The 20,001-nt window shown below is 39.0% G+C and overlaps 3 protein-coding genes and 1 pseudogene across 3 annotated transcripts; 1 reads left to right on the top strand and 3 right to left on the bottom strand.

Moving 5' to 3' along the window:
* The first annotated feature begins 387 nt into the window (after positions 1 to 387).
* On the top strand, positions 388 to 11,131 carry LOC136237185 (centriolar and ciliogenesis-associated protein HYLS1-like). The gene is made up of 10 exons (XM_066027505.1): positions 388 to 549; positions 607 to 714; positions 6,130 to 6,206; positions 8,202 to 8,394; positions 9,732 to 9,811; positions 9,861 to 9,921; positions 9,969 to 10,032; positions 10,615 to 10,696; positions 10,748 to 10,783; positions 10,837 to 11,131. The coding sequence occupies exons 1-10, from the start codon at positions 456 to 458 to the stop codon at positions 10,957 to 10,959; spliced, it is 918 nt and encodes a 305-aa protein (XP_065883577.1). The 5' UTR covers positions 388 to 455; the 3' UTR covers positions 10,960 to 11,131.
* Positions 11,132 to 11,505: 374 nt separating this feature from the next.
* On the bottom strand, positions 11,506 to 14,280 carry LOC136237184 (triokinase/FMN cyclase-like). The gene is made up of 11 exons (XM_066027504.1): positions 13,749 to 14,280; positions 13,539 to 13,707; positions 13,344 to 13,378; positions 13,131 to 13,299; positions 12,961 to 13,080; positions 12,772 to 12,909; positions 12,589 to 12,717; positions 12,433 to 12,536; positions 11,940 to 12,049; positions 11,784 to 11,892; positions 11,506 to 11,731 (listed from the first exon to the last, which is right to left on the bottom strand). The coding sequence occupies exons 1-11, from the start codon at positions 14,244 to 14,246 to the stop codon at positions 11,582 to 11,584; spliced, it is 1,731 nt and encodes a 576-aa protein (XP_065883576.1). The 5' UTR covers positions 14,247 to 14,280; the 3' UTR covers positions 11,506 to 11,581.
* Positions 14,281 to 14,289: 9 nt separating this feature from the next.
* LOC136237182 (macrophage-expressed gene 1 protein-like) lies at positions 14,290 to 16,547 on the bottom strand (annotated as a pseudogene).
* Positions 16,548 to 17,428: 881 nt separating this feature from the next.
* On the bottom strand, positions 17,429 to 19,522 carry LOC136268864 (macrophage-expressed gene 1 protein-like). Its single transcript, XM_066064330.1, has one exon. It carries the CDS (start codon positions 19,520 to 19,522, stop codon positions 17,429 to 17,431), a length of 2,094 nt encoding a protein of 697 aa, XP_065920402.1.
* Positions 19,523 to 20,001: the final 479 nt, after the last annotated feature.

The following is a 20,001-nucleotide window of genomic DNA, read 5'->3' as shown; positions in this document are numbered from 1 at the left end:
TTTAGGATGCACATTTATAATGCAATGCACATGTGGAACTTACTTGGGACAACCAACTTGACTTAGTGTCCGTGACAATTCCCATGTGAAGTGAGATGTGTCAGCCCAGGAGAGAAAAAAACAACATATTAAACAAACAATATCTCGGACAGATATGTGCAAAATGCGCAGTACAAACTTTACCAAAATAAATGAACATGACATAGCTACAAATGAACACATAACATTAAACAATGACATGAACTAATCAGTGTTCCATTCAGGACTATCATGAGCATGTACTGTAAATCCAGAAACATTCATTTCCAAGAAAGTGTTTCCTCCGGAGGTATATATTATCAACTCCAAAATAGTTGGCTTGTGGAAATTGTGAAGTGTGACTCTGTGTGAAGAAAGTGGCACGTGATGCGCAATATTTTGTGATGACGTAATCAAAAAGATTTTTGAATCTACGAATGGATGGAGTCACGAAAATCTACCTCAAAGGACAACTCGAATTATTAGGAATCAAAAACTTAACAGAGAAAGAGCTCAACAAATATACCGAAGGTACTAAATAAACTGGAGATGTGCATCGCTGGCGTTACCAGCCATATTGTTTTGTAGAGTTTACTGCGCTGCTTCAAGAACGAAGGAATCGTGAAGAAAGTGATGACGAGTCTCGACTGTCCAGTCCTTCCAGTCTTAGCATTAGTACTGTGTCTAGTGACCAGAGTGAGTAGAATGACATTGTTTACATGTGTAGAATGACGTTGTTTACATGTCACCATAGATATGCTCTTATTTAATGCGCCCTCATTTTCTAGATAGGAAAATCGTACATATAATTTATACGAGCTCATTACAAATGTTCATTGCACTAGTCCATGATAAGGTCAAAGGCTCCATTTTCTGGAATCCATATAGCCATACATTTCTGAACCTATATTGAGGCTGTTTTTATTAAACCGGGCGCACGCCTGGTTTACTGAAATTGTGCCTGGTTTACTGAAATTGTTTTCGTAAAAGTGTGTGTGTGTACCTATCTATCTACCTATGTTTGTCCGTACACACCCACGTGAGCAAAATCGTTTAATAACGGTAAAAGCAGCTTTTACGTAAGAAGTAAAAGTGAAATGAAGTCTGTATTAAACTTTTGCACAGGTGAACTTTGCTCTGAGGTGGTTTCTTTTCGGCGGACTGAAATACGGGTGTGGTGACTTTCCTCAGACTACCTTCCCCTTGAGGTTTTCAGGCATTTAGCAACTGAAAAACAACGGTTCAGGCCTCGTACACTGCCAGGAATAGCCTATCGCTTCGAGTTGAAAGGGGGCGTATCCCTTACTGACGCGAACTAAAATGAAGAGCAGCTTTGAGGCTTTGTCGAGAGAATTTGTGGGAAAAAACACGTTAGTCACACTATAAAATATAAAACAGTTTAGAAGATAGTTTTGTGCGTAATATGTTGGTAAAAGCGGTTTATTTAACAAACGCTTCCTTAGCAGTGCATAGCAACATAATTGAACGAATTACGAATATTTCATGAATTACGAAATACGAGAAATAGCTAATTATATTATTGCACAACCCAAACTACCCTATTGTAAAGTAGTAATACATAGTTGGTTAATTCATAGTAGTATATACTGTCTATAGTTATTCCAGATGAGTTAGCTAGCTGCATGGCACCTGGTTTTTAGAAGTAGCACAACATCAACTTGTTTTGTTTATATCTGCTTTACCAGTTAGGCACTGGAGGCAAAGCCTGTACGAGGTGCTTACCATGAGCCAAGAAACCTAAGCGAAAATTGTTAACTAAGGTGAAACGAGGCTATATTGAGGTCTGAAAGGCTATAGCCGCAAACTACAGCTCTTCCAGCTTTGCAGTCAGTGGACTATATTGAAACAAACACTGCAGGCAAACGTGATGTTCACCATGAAGAAACCAACAATGTTGCCTCACGGTCACTAAAATGCCTGTAATGTACTGCATTGTACCAGGTGAAAACATAAAAGTTCATTTCCAAGGTTAGGAAAATACTAGGGCTAAAACAAACCATTCAAATAGTTTGTTATTCGTTCTATATCAAGTATTCAAATGCTGTTGGAGCAGATTTGATATTCTATAGACACATATACTCACAATGGTAAAGCAATAGATTTTAAAACTTCATGAAATGTTTTGCTATTTTCTTACAAAATAATGACACTTACAGGAGTTGTACCAACAAATAAGCACAAGTGTAGTAATTTCTTTTTGTATGGACACCAATGGAAACATAATTTTAAGTATTTGTGAGCTCAATGCATACATTTAGAATATTCGTTCCTTTTAGAATGATTCATTTTGCTAGCATTTAGAATATTCGTTAAAATACAGGCATGGAACAAATTGTTTATCCATCTGGAATATCAACACAGGCCATGGAGGCTAGTCTCTGACTACTGCAGATGCTAGTCTCCAGCTACTGCAGATACTAGTCTGTGCTTTTGACTCAGGCAACAATGCAGGTGGTTTGTGAAACCAGCCTCCATTGCTATAAAATGTTTATCAATTTTACCAGGGTTTTTTTTTTTTTTTGGTCTAAGTAACTACTAAGCTTACAGTGGCTTTTCCACAGCTGAGCAATCAGTAATATGATGTATATTGTCTACCATATGAAATTATTACCACACTGCATTGTGTACAATGACTCAAAGGCTATACTGACGAGTTGTGCTTTAGCCACCTATATACAAATCTAGGTCTAGAAAACAAACTTGATAAGCTGAAGTGTGAAAGTTGTTGGCTAGAGAGTGTAGTTAACTTGTTAAAAAATTGTCACACGGGATAAGTGACCGCATGATGAACACAATGTTAATATGGAAGTATTTTAAGCGTGTTCCCTCTCAACCTGTCAAATGTGAAGATAAAGGACTACCTGAGCCAACCAGTCCATTGAACAAGTCTGTGCCAGTAGAAGCTATTGAGCTCACTAATGCTCAAGTTAAGAAAGTACAACTTGACAAGACACATGACAGCGGAGGTAACAGCAGCCGGGGTGGGCCTTATCTAATGTTGACACCTGCTCAGAGGTACGAAATTGTCATGATGATCTAATTCGTCTGGAAGAAGAAGTGGTCAGCCCTGTTTCTTCTGTGGCCAGGCTTAGGCTTGGGTTTAACATCCACATCAGCATTATCATCATCAGCATCACCACATTTGTCGGAAGCTCCCAGCTGGTCTGGATTACCTGATAATCTTTATACAAGTTTTTAAACCACAAGAGACAGATTTCTGCTGTTTCATCTTCTGGCTATGAGGGTAAGACCAACCAATGCCTTCCCCACTATAAGTTTCCTCATATTATGGCTTGTAACAAAAACTGAAAAGCATTGGTCAAATGAACATACAATGAGGGGATATTTTGAAAGAATCGTTTTTCTATACATTGAGGATAAGAGGAGTACATTGAAACTTGGCAATGACCAGCCAGCTTTGCTAATTTTTTTGTACCTGTAATTTCAAGGCACAGTGCACGTCTTCCTTATTGAGCCTTCTCGACAACCACAATGTCAGTGTAGTGTTGGTACCGCCAAATTGCACAGATGCACCTAAAGATTTTTTACATAGAAGGTTTAGGGAATGGTATACCAGGCAAGTATGTGTACAACTGGATGGAGTTCACAACAAACCAGTAGCTAAGTATCCTTAAGCCACTAGGTGATTGAAAAGTAGGGCTGGGATGAATATTGAAATTTAACTTCGAATATTTGCTTGTAAAATGTTCGAACATTCGGAGCTTCAGTGTTAGCTTCAAGTTACAGGTTTTTTTGTACTTACTAACATCCTTCTTAAGTTTTATCTTTCTAGTCCTATTTAATACGTTTGCAAGCATTGGAAAGTATATAGCAGCAGTGCTGAATGACACGATTGATCGATTGCAAATGGGCGTGTCCGCTATACTGCAATCATGCATAGGTAAACAGCAACTAATGGCTAAACGGACGTTTTCCTGCAATATCTATCACTTTATAAAGGTGTTTCAAGGTTATAACTATGGTAGCAAGCTACATGTAAACTGCGATGGTTTAAAAGTGGGCGTGGCACTTGGAAAGAGATGAACATCGATCACGCAAGATCAATAAGCAGCTGCAATAGAGACAACGACGCTTATTTGTAATTCTTTCGTAAACAATGAGTGCATTACGAAGCTTCGAAGGATACTTTTAAAATTCGAAGTTTACTTAACCTTCGAACCACCCAAACATTCGAAGCTTCGTCCCAGCCCTGTTGAAAAGCTATGCAAGTATGTATCTGCTGGCATTCTTGACGTTTAAAGTAGATAATATACCTTATCACTACTTACAAGGGAACAAAGACATCTGTTTGTGGTTAAAACAGTTGACTAAATGTGTCCTCATGTTTCTTGCTTTAACTGCCACTTGCTGGGGTTTTGCCATATGCTATGGCAGTGGCATTTGCAATAGCAAACAAACCACAATCAGCAGTGCCTTCATGCTTTTGGGAGCGAGAAAAATTAACCACAACAGTTCTTAATCCTTAAACCCGTATATTCCAGAAAACTGGATTTAAACTTATATACTCATGCCTTGCACAAAGCGCTCTAACTTTCGAAGCGTCTATCCTATGGCTATGCAATTTACGTCATTCTGCTGGTGATGTAACAAGGATTAAAATGATACCTAGGGTTTCACCCTTATGGCAAATGATATTAAGGCCAAAACTAGCTGTGAAAAATAAATTCGGTAAAGAAACATGCAAATCCTTTACATACTTTGTAAATGGTCGATAACTCGATGGTAGTTGCTCCTAACACCTTGCAACAACTTCTATTCAATTCATCATGAAATTTTCTATCAGGCCATATATGACTCATGTGAGTAAACCCACAATCGAAATTAAAGAATTTTGAAACACGGAACATGACTCGTTGCTGTTCATTACTTCATAACAAGTAAGCCACTGTAGTTACAGTGTTCATTTAACCTTCTCCAAGTAGCCCAGTGAACACACTATGTGTATTTGTAGGCTGTAAGAATTAAGTTACCCCACCTAGTGTTGCCATGAGTACCCATATTGTGTAAACATGCATTTCCAAAAAGTTCTCTATGGGTTTAAGGGTTAACTTGGTTAAGGGCACAACCCACAGTGCTGGCAAAAATCCAGTGGTGATGGGAATTACAGAGAATTAATTTGTTGTTTCTTGTCTCATTTTCAGTCAAATCTAGCTGCTTGCTTTTTTACAATGTTTACCGGAGGCCATTCAGCTTGTTAAATTGTTCCTTTGGCAGGTGTTGAGCAAAACTGATTTCATTGTCGAACAATTCATTTCCCATTATGATACCTTCCAAATCAAATTTTTCTTCAAAGGAGAATGTACATTGTCATCTTTTGTGAAATGTGTGAGATCAACAAAAGCTAGCTTTCTGTTCATTTTGTGTGACAGAGTTGCACAGAACTAGTGGACCTTTGCCTGTCTCAAAAGTGTTTCAGTGATTTTTAGAGTGGTTGGACAAGGCTTTGAAACTTTGTCAGTCTCCATAGCCTCATTTACTTCATGGGTATCAATGGACAAAAATCTTAAAGTGATTTTCTCGTCTTTTTGTATTCCTCATAGTTGACTATGCTGAATGTCAACATACATGGAACACCATTCTCCAAATCAGACGAGTATTCTTGACTTCCAGTTATTCTACAATCAATATTTCCTCCTCTTCTTATAAATATAGAGCAAACTGAAGATATTATCTTTGGCATATGTCCAACCACTGCTGTCAATCAGCTTCATCATCGCCGATCATGTGTGATACCTGTCTCTCTTTCACAAGAAACTTCTTCTCCCTCAAATGGATTGGGCCGTAGACATGGTAACCTCTAACCTTAGACTCCACGTGAAACACAGATACCATTTTTCACTGGCGTTTGCTGACATTACCGTTTATAGCATACACTTTGTAAATTTATTAGTGCACAAAGGGCACATGAGATTCAAGCAATTTGCCAAATTTTATTCTGCCAAAGACAATCAGGACAACAATTCACCTAATGTTGTCCCTGTCAAAGTTTCCCTCCATAATTATTGTATTTTGTCTTAGTTTTCCATTATCAGGTCATACATGATTGAGGTTTTGTTCTTCTGTTTTTAGGGTCAATAGAACAAACACCAGATGTTGCTGCTGAGGCAAATACAAGTACTCCTGGGAGAACTCCAGCTGTATATAAGGTAACCTTGTATCTATGTGATCCAGTTGTAATGTTGTACATACCCAGATATGTAGTAATGTACTGAATTGTGTTTATTATATACATGTACCATGAAGCCACCTAACTTCAAAGGAAAATTTAAGGGTACATATCTTATAAGCCCTGGCTGGCCATGGTACATTTAAGTTAAACCATGGCCTTGATGTGGGACCAGTACCGCCGAATTCTTTATATAGAAACTCTAGCCGAAATCGATTGTGGGAAATTATTATTTGTCACGTGACGAAAATGATATTCAATTTTGCATCCTACAATACTCAGACTGAAGCAATTTGTCACCCTTGCCTTCCTATGAGTTGAGAAATGTTGGTTTAAGGGTGAGAACTAGTGTTATAGCACATTCAGAAGCGATTCACCGTATTTTGGAATGCGGACACACCCACTTTTTGAGTAACACGATATAAACACTCTACAGTGAAGCTTATCCCTATAGATGTTTAGTAAATGTTGTAAACAGTCTATAAAACAATGCAGCAGCTTTAAATACTCGTAAAATCACTAAATTGAACTTTTCCAGGATACCACAATCGAATTTCGCAAGTTGGTCTATATAATGAATTCAGTGTTGTGATTTGTATCTTGGGTGGTTAATAACCCACGGGCTATCAACCTGCATTGGGCATGGTACAACGACCCTCGAGCTTGGGGTGTACATATCAGGCAAATCACTTGGGTACATGATACAACTATTACATATCATTCATGTAGTACACAACTTAATGTTTTACATTTTCCTAAGCTGTTGTTTTCCATAATGACATTCTACAGGTCCTTAAGAGATAGCCATTGAGCTATTGGAGTTAAAATTGTCTATATTTGGTTAACTTGTAGTGAATGTCCAGAGGAAGTTGGATGTACTCTAAGCATCACCTAGCCTTAATTGCATTGTTTTATTTGGTATTCATGAATTTCATGTGACCCTATTACAAAACTGAAAAACAATGGGTTTTGCTGGGGTTTGTTAGATATTTAGATCGTACTTCACTTAGCTTCAAGGCAATGCACTTTGTTTTCTAAAAATTGCTTGAGTTCTGAAATTAATAGGTTGTGGTTTGGTGCATGTAACTTTACCAGATTTGTCATGTACGTGTTCTATAAATAGAGCAATGATACTTCACTGCATTATACTGAGATTGATGTCCTACCTGCCTCAATAAAATGGATTTTGTATAAGTTGTTTTAGAGGTGCTTAAGCTTCTCCAACCTCCTTTGGTGAATGTCCTTAAAGTGTTCATTGGATAGAGAACACTACTCAATGCATGTTCACCTTATCTAAGGTTTTTGTAGGAGCTCAGGTAAAGAAATTATGTATTGTAAATAGTGTTTGAAATAAATTAAAATCAATTTTTTAAGGCTGCAGGTCCCGATCTGAAGATGGTGCATTAACACACTATACCGGGTTATTTTCAACTATGATTGTCAATATTATCGCTACTATTGCTGAGAATATCAATGTCAGTAGAACAAAATGGTTGGGAGTCTACTTACTGGAAGCATGGAATGTCTTGCAGTACATGTGCATTGTACCCATGTTCTAGAATACTTTTAGATTGTAGAAAACTAGAAATACTCACTGTGTGGCCAGCAGAAGCAAATTATTATTATTGTTAACCAGGGTTTGTACTGTATCAACTGCAGAATGAATCACCAAACTACAGTAGCCCAGCATGACAAGATGAGGTGGGCTGGCATGGGTTGTCCACATGTTGTACTAGGTTTAGGAGGTACTAGACTAGTCTCCAAAAATATCACAACTGCATAACAGGCTGGTACAACAATAGCTAAAGCTAATAACAGTAGAGATTAATCGAGCTCTCCACTATTATTAGCTCTTGGTAATAGGGTTGGTTGATTCCTTCTGAAGATTCTTCAGTATTACATACCCTGTAGCCTACTGTAACTATGTCTTTTTCATGTTGCACCCAACGTCATTGTTTTCTACCTCATCATTTAGTCATTCCCTGGTGATAAGGAAAACGAGATATTCCCTGTTGCTCCCACTGGCTCATCCTCACACAATACTAAACATGTTACTCTGATTTCTCCAAAGAGACCACCACCAAAGAGAAAGGTGTTGAGGAAACATAATGGTGTGAGCCTCATCTGTGATGAATCCCTTTCAGACCACTCCATGCTATCACAGTCAGGTAAGTTGCTGTAGCTGGTCAGGAAAATGCACTCGACTGCCCATATTGTTGAACACATGGCTTAGTGTGATGTTGACTCATATTGTTTGCTATCCATTCCTGAAATTTATCGCTAGCAATGTGAGTTTGTGTTACTGAATGTATTTCATTGACTGGACTCATGGACTGAGCTGGAAACAGCTTCTTAACAATAATCCAGGCATTATCTATATCTCTCGCAATGCTGGAGCGAGCTTCAACTGCTGCTACTGCTCTTCCTTACAAGCAAGTCACTAAGGTCACTTGTGTACTAATTTACAAAACGTGTGTGCTTGTGCATACTATAGTATGTTCACGTTAAGCTGAATCCTCAAAAACATTTAATAACTCATGGATGCAATTACACACGATCTTGAAATTTGGCTCATTTGTAGTACTGCTTGACCCGCTAAATATATTAAATCTTTTTGTTCAAATGTTTGACATAATATTTACAGCCAATCAAAATTTTCACAATACATTTCCTATGGGGAAGCCATATACGTACAGTGTCCATTTCCCGAATTTGTAATGGAGCCAAACCGCACATGTCTGTTGTTGACACTTTTGCTGTTACCAATAATCATCTGGTTGACTGAAATGTTAACTCTGTTGAGAAAAAAATCGCTTCTAATTTTTAGCTGTTTTTCAGGATTCAGCTCAACGTGAGCATACTATAGTAGCAATAGAGGCTATTGTTGTAGCACAGATGTATTCCTTTGTTGTTCCAGTATTTAGCACTAACGTTTAGTCTTTAGTAGTTGGATAGCTACATAGTCTTGTGCCGCCCGACTACTCAATAAGTTTTATACCAATCTGCGGACTATAATTATGGCTAGACCATGTACACCCTGTAGGAATAGCCATGCCACCCTACAAAACTATATAGCTTGACTACTGTCATACACTTTTGAAATATTCTAATAATTTAGTGCACACGCCACCTATGTGACTTGTAAGGAAGAGCAGTACCAGCAGTTTAAGCTCAACAATGGTGTCTTCAGTGTTACAAGAGATAGATAACCTGGATAAGCTGTTTCCAATTCAGTCCACGTCCGCAAAATACATTGCGCCTACTGCCTTAGTAATTGCTAATTTTAATATATATATATATATATATATATATATCATTAGAAAGCGTTTTTTAATGAAAGCTAGAATTTTTTTCTGGAATATTCCTGTAAAATGAATAGAGCTAGGACTATTGTCCCAGATTTTTCTACTGTGTTCTTAATTCAGGGTAGTCCTTTTAAGAGACATTTCATTGTATTGCAGTGTCTTGGTCTCAGTATATCTTATACACATATGTTAATTTGCAGGCATGGAGAGATTACAAGCTGATGATGAAGACTCCCTACTATCTTCATCATCAGATATTTCAAGTATACAAGACAGGAGGGTATGAGTATCACATGATGGATCATGTTGTAGTTGTGTACTATGTGTAGCCTCATACTGCTGGTTATCGTCATGATGATGGTATGGTTCCTGGGCTCAGAGCAAAATCATGTATGAATCATATGAGTTGTGTTGTTGTTTATGCGTATTTTGTGTAGTCATTCGTCCCTCATCTATACCACCACATAACAGATACTGGAGAAAGGCTGATCCTGTAGCAAGGTAGTGTGTGTGCGTGCGTGCGTGCGTGCGTGCGTGCGTGCGTGCGTGCGTGCGTGCGTGCGTGCGTGCGTGCGTGTGTGTGACTAGGCACATGCATGTGTATGTGGTAATGGTTCAGAGTCTGTATAAGCACACTTCGGGCTTTTGAATTGAATGTGTATGTGAACGTATCCCAAGTGTGACAATTTTTTTCAGTCTTGCATGGCTAGACCATACATTTTAAGGTGTAGGAGCTTATCGCTTTCAGTATAATTTGGTCTGGCACATTTCTGGCTCCAGATCCCAGGACATGTACACTTTCTATGCACAAGTAGGGGATGGTAACCAAGGCTGTTAATGTTGTACAATGAAGCCACATTGGAAGCTTTTTATCAGTCACAGACACAGTCTTACCTGTAGAATCCAAGGCAAAAATGATGCACAAGTTTATGTCAGTACTTGTATATGGGTTTCCCAGAACAACTTTGATGCTGGAAATGTGCCAGACTAAAAATATTTAGACTCAGGCAATTGTGATTATATATATATCCTGCATCAGAGTTATATTGAGTCTGGCCACATGAGACTAAATTTTGTTAACAGATATCATGAGTTTAAAGAATTCTGGGACAGACAGAAACCTCCTGGAGAGTCAGACCACAGTGCCCTGCGCTGGCAAGTCAGAGTAAGAAACACATTGTGATTATGACCTGAACTTATGACTGTTTGTGTACAGGAGCAGTGTTTACAACATGACCCACCCTACTATGAGGTGCTATTTGTAAACAACTTTATCATGTCTTTCAAGTGTGTTTTATCATATAGCCTCATCAGAGAACAGTAAAAGTGAACAATTTTGTGGCACCAACTGACAAGAAGAGACAGTCGTTAAGATGGGAGGTACGGAATCAGATGGCAAAGAACAAGGACATACAAAAATTCAAATGAGACTACATTGCAATGTTGGAAAAGCAGTCATATGGCAATTTCAAATTTTATTATTATTTAAGTGATGTGTATAGCCTCTGTCCACCCAACTGTTGTAATGCAGTGTGCAAAGGTTGAAACATAAGGATGTGTTTTGTTTTTGTCACATTACAGTGTTTTACTGACCTTTGAACCTCACGTGCAAAAGGACGCATGCGCATTGTATCGCTGTCAGAAGTAATTGGGGTCGAACCTTTTAGTCCTACCGCGTCAGAAGATGTATTACAGCAGAAATCCTCTTTACACGCAATTCGTCTCTACTCGTCAGAACGAAGATAAGACAGAAGCAGCTAAAGAAACTCGTGTAGAAGCTCAAGAAAGGCGTGCAAGTTGCTGCGGAGTGTGTGTGCGGTGTATCAATGGCCTAGTATCCAGGATAGTTGGAAGCGTCACTTGTGTATTTTCTAACATATTTCATCACGCCATAGTGGTGGGCGTAAGTGAAAACGACAAGGAAGAACTGGAGACTACAGAAACTGCTGCAACGTAACATGAAACTGAATAGTATAGAATAAAGCTGCTCTTGTGATCATTCATTTTACACATGTAAATCAATTCGTATACAATTTTGGATCTATATCATTTAAGACAGCACAAAGAGAATGGCTTGTAACCAGATGCCTACTGCAGTGGCTCCAGGATCAGGTTGAGTGAGTAGTTCACGACTGACATAACTTGCTCGACCTGAACATGCCAACATATCCTTGGTAGCCTCTGCACCTTTCTTAGCTGCCTGTACAACATGACCTGTAATGTGTCTACTGTAACAACAGTGTTGTGTGTACCTCTACTGCACTCTTTAATCCATCTAATGTGCTGGATTGTTCCAGGATGGTGATGGCAGGAGATAAGGAATCCAACATTGTCCGATCACCTACCTTAGCACCACCATACCTGTTAGGAAATTTGTTGCTAGTTTAACACGTTAACTGTTTGTTCACCTCATTACAGCCTCCATGCCAGTCTTGAGAGCTCTGGTCCATACTGCACCATCAACCACATCACTTTGGGACAATGTGTTGGCTACTGCTGTTAGTAGTAGTGCATAAATCTGAAATAAGTTACCCTTTAATCGACACAATACTATTAATATCAGGGGCGGATCCAGAGTCTGGAAAGAGGGGGGGGCACCTTGCTGAAAAAAGTTGAAGAGCAAAAAAAAAAAAAAAAGGTCACAACAATAATAGCTAGTCATCCTTTACCAAATATATTATATCACGTACGTTATGTAAAATAAAATCCTATTTATAGCTTCCTAAGTAAGCTACACTTCCCCATGAACACTGTGACTGCTTTATTAGAGTGATTGGTGATTGACTGCTCTATTAGAGTATCTCGATCTTATATACATTTTTTTAAGGGGGGGGGGGGGGGGGGGGGCATGTGCCCCCCGTGCCCCCCCTGGATCCGCCCCTGAATATAATATATCCCTACGGCTCCTGAGGTTCCTCCCATGTGAGCTCCAACACATTCTGATAATGCTAACAGACAATCACTTGGACTATCCCAGTGGAAAGATGACAGTATATCTAAAACAGCTGAGACAAGGGATTACTACACCACCATTATGTTGTTGTATATGTGACTCACCCTGTGCTCCTGACTTGAGTGTGCTACCACAATCACCATCCCCACTGCCTCGATCAAGTTCATTCAATAATGCTTCATTAGCCACCAGTGACTTGCATATTTGTTCAGTACATGCCTTTAACACTCTCCCTAAACCACCCACACCCACCAATCAATCATACCATTAAATACCCATTCTCCCACCTAATATAGTATTAATGGTGGCATCAGATTGCACAGGAGGTGCTGACATGACAAGAAAAGGTGGCTTGTCAAATCTCACATGGCTACCATCAACACCCAGTGATGGGTTAGGCCATGCCGGAGCACTAGTAGGATCATCTGATGATAGAACATGTCACATACAACTACTTCAACTTATCACTAACACACCTAACAGGTCCGTCCAGTTGGAAGTTAACTTGATCAAAGTGACCGACACTCCAGCCATCTCTAGTGAGGTCATCAAACTACCCATGTATGTCCTTGTCACATTAGCCTTCTTCACATCCACTATAGGAGATGTACTAGCATCACTATGAAACGATGAATAACTGACACACCAAGGTATCTGATTGTAGCATTAGCCATCACTGCTAGTTCCAGGTTTGATGTACCTCCTAAATTATTAATGATCACTCCCACTTCATCACTGGGATGTAAGGGGAAATAGTTATCTGTTGTGGTCATGTGATCCAATAATAGCTGAGCAACAGTGTCAGCAGGTTGTAACTAAGGAAATATTTTAAGACAGTTTGCAACCTTGAAGAACGTACCTGAGTTCTCTTGATACCAGCTTCACCATGGATACCTAAATGGTCACAAAACACTCAATAATTATACACAATATGGTAAGTATTCAATCACCTGTACAATAGTGTGATTAAACTACTCTAATAGAACACACAATAAAAATCAGTGGTTCAAGTACTCTAATAGAACACACAAGTTTGACCAGTGTCAAGTCTTACCCAGTCCTAGTTCCATTTCATCTGGTTCAAGATGGAAGGAAGGTTCTTGTCCAGGGACACTACAAGGTGACAGGCTGACACTCATGGTAGCAATGTTACCGGCTACAGCATTAGCCACAGCTGTCACTTCATCCAGTGTGCCACCTCTGTCAGCTAGTGCCCCTGCTATCTGTACACCTGTTACCCCAGTCTGTCATTGTTACCCCTCACCTTATGTACCAGTATTGTCCCACATAATCCTCTCCTACCAGCATGGGCAACAGTGCTAGGTAATGCACAGTCTTCACCAACTATCACCATCTCCACTGTATAACCCTCAGCCTTTGCTTGCTCTGCAGCTAACCCAAAGTTTAATCGGTCTCCAGTGTAGTTAGTTACAATCATTAGAGTCCCACCAGATCCACATATACATCTTAGAGCTGCTAAAATGTCTGCTGGTGGAGGGCTAGTAAATACGGAGCCAGAAACGGCGGCACTTAGCATTCCGTTTCCTACAAACCCCGCTTGCGCGGGCTCATGACCGCTGCCCCCGCCAGAGAGAATGGTAACCTTTCCTTCATTTTTGATCGTTTCGATGTCGCTTCTTACCACTACTCGACGTCCTTGCAGTAAAAATAGTCCTGGATAAACTGAGGCTATTCCTTTCAAAGCATCATCCACAGCAACTGATGGTTCGTTTAGCAGCTTTTTGGAAATCCCCTTGCTCATCGCATCAGTAAAACTCCGATTACCAGACAGACTACATCAGTATATTTTTTGAATGGTAAGTAACTTACCGGTAATCAGATAAAAATAATGTGCTTTACAAGGACTGCCTGCAACTTAAATAACTGACTGCAGCTGCTAGCTATATATAAAATATTTCTTGGTCTATACTAGCAGCCTGTCTATTGTCTAGCTGCCAGATAATACATATACAATAATCACACCTACAAGTGACATTTGCATAACATTACTATGAGATATAGCAGTAGTTCCTGAATGGACTATTGTTTCATCACCCTTTACAAAGAAATCATCAACTGACAAAGGCCTTCTCCACTTCTTGGTGCCATTAATTGGTACCCAAAATTCCCCATCAACCGTCTGTACAGCTATAGTATTAGTTGACCATTGATTTTCTACTGGTTTCTTCTTAAAGGGAGGAAGTATCACTTCAGGAAGACGTTTAATTTTTAGTTGACCAGTTCGAACGCAATAATTTATTTGACAGTTGTTATCGATGTCAGCAAGATGTTGACTGTATCCACAAGGACATCTATTGGGTGAAGAGTATCCACTTGGACGATAGCCATACCTATCTGCATCAACAGCAAGAGGATTACCAGTCATACAACTATGGAAGCCAGCAAATGGTAGAGAGCTATCACTACCCAGCTCATAATCATTACTAACACAAACAATAATATCAGCTCCAAGCTTTAGACGGATGAAATGTTGTGGGCAAGTGTGGGCGCCAGTAACAGGGTTGACTTTATTAGTTGTAAATAGTCCACCAAACAGGTAACCAGTGTTGGAGGGTATTTTTCCAGGTGCAACACACCAGTGACCTTCATAAGTAGCAGTGGTTGGTATTGCCACATTTTCACATCTTGGTGTGCACTCAGTTTTTGTAAAAAATATCCAATGCCGAACTGATACACAGTAATTCTCACACTGTCTTTCAGTCTTAGAACTCCTTAGGTTTCCCTTGGTAATTATCACAGGTTTGTAGTAAGTAGGACAAGAATGTGATCCTGTTAGAGGATTACGCTGTTCCATTTCATTACACAAATCTTCTGGTCCATTTCTTGTGCAAGTCTGGTACACACCACCAAATGTGGTGTTAGTTTCTGGAGGTTGACAAGCCTCTGGTACACCAACATTAGCCATATAATCAAAGTTTGGTGAGCTAGAGTCAGTACAACCTTTGTATGTGTTGACTTGGTAATATCGAGCAACAGCAGAATGGACTGCTTTTCTAAGTTTCCTTCGAGTAGAACTGGGAAGCTCAGGTAGACTAACTACAGTGATGGCATAGTCCAGTGGAAACCCACTACGATCTATTGCTACCATGGAATTAGCCAAGCTTTGTTCCCATTGTTGTACAGTTGTGCCAATTCCCAAAGGAATTCCACCAAAACTTTCTCGGTTAGAATAGCGTCTGTTGGTACGATATTCATTAACATCAGACATACCAAAAGCATCACCATAGGTGCCACTTAAACTAGAGCCAAACAACGAAACAGCAGCTGAAGCAGTAATTTTTTGACTTTTTCTTGAAGACGACTTCATGTATGTGGCATCTATGTAATCTTCTTGAACCAAAAGAGCACCAGCTTCAATAGAATTTGTATAATCTGTTCCGTATTCTTTGACAAGTAACTCTGAGAGATAGTCCGCAGTTCGAGATCTGTTGTTCTGTAAATTTTGTGCTATTTCCAACAACCTGGCTTTGAAACCTGGATCCAATGGAGAGTTGGGACTAAGCTTCAGAGAATAAAAATGGTGACGCAGTTCAACTCTAGAAATTTGTGATTTCTCATTGATAAAACGCGTTTTCATTTCCTGGAAAGAAGTAGAAAATTTTCCACCAATAAGACTAAAAAGGTTAACTTCAGCATTAATAGTGGAAGAAGTGTATGAATTCCAGTCATCCCATTGATCAATTAACTTAGCATTAGTTTGTACTTTGCTATGTTGGATGGGAATAGCAAACACGTTATCTGGTAGAAGGAAACGTCAGTCACCAGTTGTACGACACTTGGAATAGTTCAACTCATTCACATAACCAGCATCAACATTCCTCAGGTTATCCCAGCCAATTCCAGGGAGGACTTGCATGATATTTAGTGGAATGTCATCCTGAGTTGATCTCACTGCTTCAGACTGTAAGCAATTCCTGGGATCCCCCAATGGATAGTGATGAAATATACCATCATCTACACCTGCCCCACGTATTTTACTGAAACAGACAGTAACCAAGAACAGAATAAGCTGAACACAACCTTCCATTGCTATTTCCAACACTGTTACGTGACCACCAATGACTATCTTGTTTTGACAGCGATGTTTTTATATCAGATCACATGTTGTTTACAGGTACAGTTATTTCAAAGGCATAAAATAAAATGCTTATTCTGAGTATGGTAATATGGTAAATAACTTGATGTTGTTTTTAATTTCGGTGAGACTATGCCCTGTAAACAGAACCATGGTATGACATTTTTAAGCACTCTAGAACACATTGTGAAATGCACTTTGCACTTTATGAATACCACTTTTAATGTTTTTTATCCCTTATTGCTCATATTTTTTTATGATTCAGAGAGCAACTAAGCTAGAAGCAGTTATATTTACCTCCAAAGCTAATTTGATTCTTGAGAAGTTTCTGGAGATTCTAGTGAAAGTAGCTATGTAGTTAGCAATCCTCTTAATCTCATGACATGATTGTAAAATAAAAGTGCTAGCTTATAAAGAATCACTAAGTGAAATAGGCGTAGCTATTCCATCTAAGCTGCCAAAAATGGCTTCCAGTCAGTATATGGAATCGGTTTTGGTGAATCATAATCAGAAATTACTGGCTTCCTGACTTATTTATTTAAAAAAAAGCTATGCCAACAAGTACTTGGTTGTTTAATCAACAAGTGCCTGGTTGATATAAACTCTGCTGAAACTGAAGGAACTTGGCTTTGTTCCTTATACCCTACTAATTGGTAAATTTTAATAATAATTTGTGATCCATACAATACAGCGTCACTGGCCATTTATTATCTGACTACCTTGAGAGGTTGATAATACTCATTACATATGTCATCATACTCTGAGCCAGCAATATATGTTCTAAAATTAACACAGCATTTACAATATTCAAACATTCTACCCATAGTGCTATATAGCTATGTAAAATCTTATTGAAATAACAATACAATAAATGATATTGTTAAAATGAAGGTTATGCACAACGGTGACATGTTGGTGACTGATTTTGAGTTGACAACAGTTTCATCATCCTTTGTAAACAATCCATCATTTGACAGAGGTCTCTTCCATTTGTTAGTGCCATTAACTACCATCCAAATTTCTCCATCAACTGTCTGTACAGCTATAGTGTTAGTTGACCATTTATTTTCTACTGGTTTCTTCTTAAAGGGAGGAAGTATTACTTCAGGAAGACGTTTAATTTTTAACTGACCAGTTCGCACACAATAATTTATTTGACAGTTACTATCAATATCGGCAAGATGTTGACTGAACCCACGAGGACATTTATTGGGCAAAGAAGATCTCATAAAATGAGTTTCATTGCCGTTAACATCTACAGCAAGAGGATTTCCAGAGATGCAACTGTGAAAGCCAGCAAAAGGTAGAGAGTTAGCACCATCCAATTCATAATCGTTGCTAGCACATACTGTAATGTCAGCACCAAGCCTTAGACGGATATAATGTTGTGGGCAAGTATGGGCGCCAGTAACAGGATTGACTTTCTTAGTGGTAAATAGTCCACCAAACAGGTAGCCTGTATTGGAGGGCACTTTTCCTATTGCAGCACACCAGTAGCCATCATAACTGGCAGTGGTAGGAACTGCTACATTTTCACATCTTGGTGTACATACTCGTTTTTTGAAGACAAAGAAACGTCTAACACTTGTGCAAACCTCTTGGCAAACTCTATCCAGCATAGAACTCCTCACACTTCCTCTGCTAATCTGGACTGGTTGGAAACCAGTGGGACAGGAAAGATCTCCTGTCAATGGATTAAACTGTTTTATTTGTGCACATAAATTTTCTGATCCACTTTGGGTGCAGCTCTGGAATACACCACCAAATGTAGTATTAGTTTCTGGGGGCTGGCATGCTGCTGGAATACCAAGGTTAGCAATGTAGTCAAAATTAGGTGAATTGGGATCAGAACAGCCTTTGTATGTGTTGACTTGGTAATATCGGGCAACTGCTGAACGGATTACTTTCCGAAGTTTCCGTCGAGTAGAACTAGGAACCTCAGGTAGACTAACTACAGTGATGGCATAGTCAAGTGGGAACCCACTACGGTCTATTGCTACCATGGAATTTGCCAAGCTTTCTTCCCATTGCTGCAATGTCACCCCAATTTGATAAGGCATTCCACCAAAACTTTCTCGCTTGGAATAATGTCTGTTCTTAAGATAGCTGTTCAAAGTTGTTGTGCTGAAAGCATCACCAAAGGAGGCACCTACACTAGCACCATAAAAAGACACAGCAGCTGATGCAGTGATCTCCCTGCTGTGCCCAGAAGATTCATTCATGTAGACAGAATTGAGATAATCCTCTTGAACCAGCACAGCACCAGTATCAATAGAATTTGTATAATCTGTTCCATATTCTTTTACAAGAAGCTCTGCAAGATAGTCTGCTGTTCGTGACCTGTTGTTCTCCAAGTGAGATGCCATTTCCAATAGCCTGGCCTTAAATCCTTGGTCAAGTGGAGAATTTGGATGAAGCTTTAGAGCGTAAAAATGATGTCGCAGTTCAACTCTAGCAATTTGTGATTTCTCATTAATAAACCGTGTCTTCATGTCTTGAAAAGATGTTGAAAATTTTCCACTAATGAAAGGCAAGTAACTAATCTTGGTATTAATGGTGGAAGCAGTATAAGAACGCCAGTCATCCCAGTGATGAATCAAAATTGCATTTTTCTGCATTGTGCTATGTTGGATAGGAATAGCATACACGTTATCTGGTAGAAGGTAACATCGGTCACCAGTTGTGCGACACTTGGAGTAGTTCAACTCATTCACATAACCAGCATCAACATTCCTCAGGTTATCCCAACCAATTCCAGGGAGGACTTGCATGATATTTAGTGGGATGTCATCTTGAGTTGATCTCACTGCTTCAGACTGTAGGCAATTCCTGGGATCCCCCAATGGATAGTGATGAAATATACCATCATCTACACCTTCCCCACATATTTTACTAAAACAGAGAGTAACCAAGAACAGAATAAGCTGAACACAACTTTCCATTGGTATTACAAACACTGTTACATGACCAATGACAGTCTAGTTTTGATGGTGATGCTTTTATACCAGTTACTATATCAGTATACACATTTGCATTTTGTAGATAAACAGTTACAAATTTCAATAGCTCTAGCATAATAATAATTCCTTGTATGGTAATACAATAAATAACTTTTGATGCTGTCACAGTTTTGCTTTCAGTGAGAGTATGCACTGATTTTATAATAGTAAACAAAACTACCACATGCACTACTCACTGTTAGTAGAAATAGCACATGGTGAAACAGTACTATATTGTGCACTTTCCATATGTATGTATATCTTCAGATTTGGTAGTGAGTTACTTTATAAGTCATAATTGTAAATTATGGGTTATGGCTATATAGTTGGGTAATAAGTTTCAATTATTAATATTATTTCTTACTAGTGATATATCCATTTTAAAATTGTATTCCATTATGAATGTTCTATTAGAGTAGTTT

The sequence above is a fragment of the Dysidea avara genome, chromosome 10, assembly GCF_963678975.1.
Source record: "Dysidea avara chromosome 10, odDysAvar1.4, whole genome shotgun sequence".
Classification (NCBI taxonomy): Eukaryota; Metazoa; Porifera; class Demospongiae; order Dictyoceratida; family Dysideidae; genus Dysidea; species Dysidea avara.
This window is presented reverse-complemented; position numbering and strand designations above follow the sequence as displayed.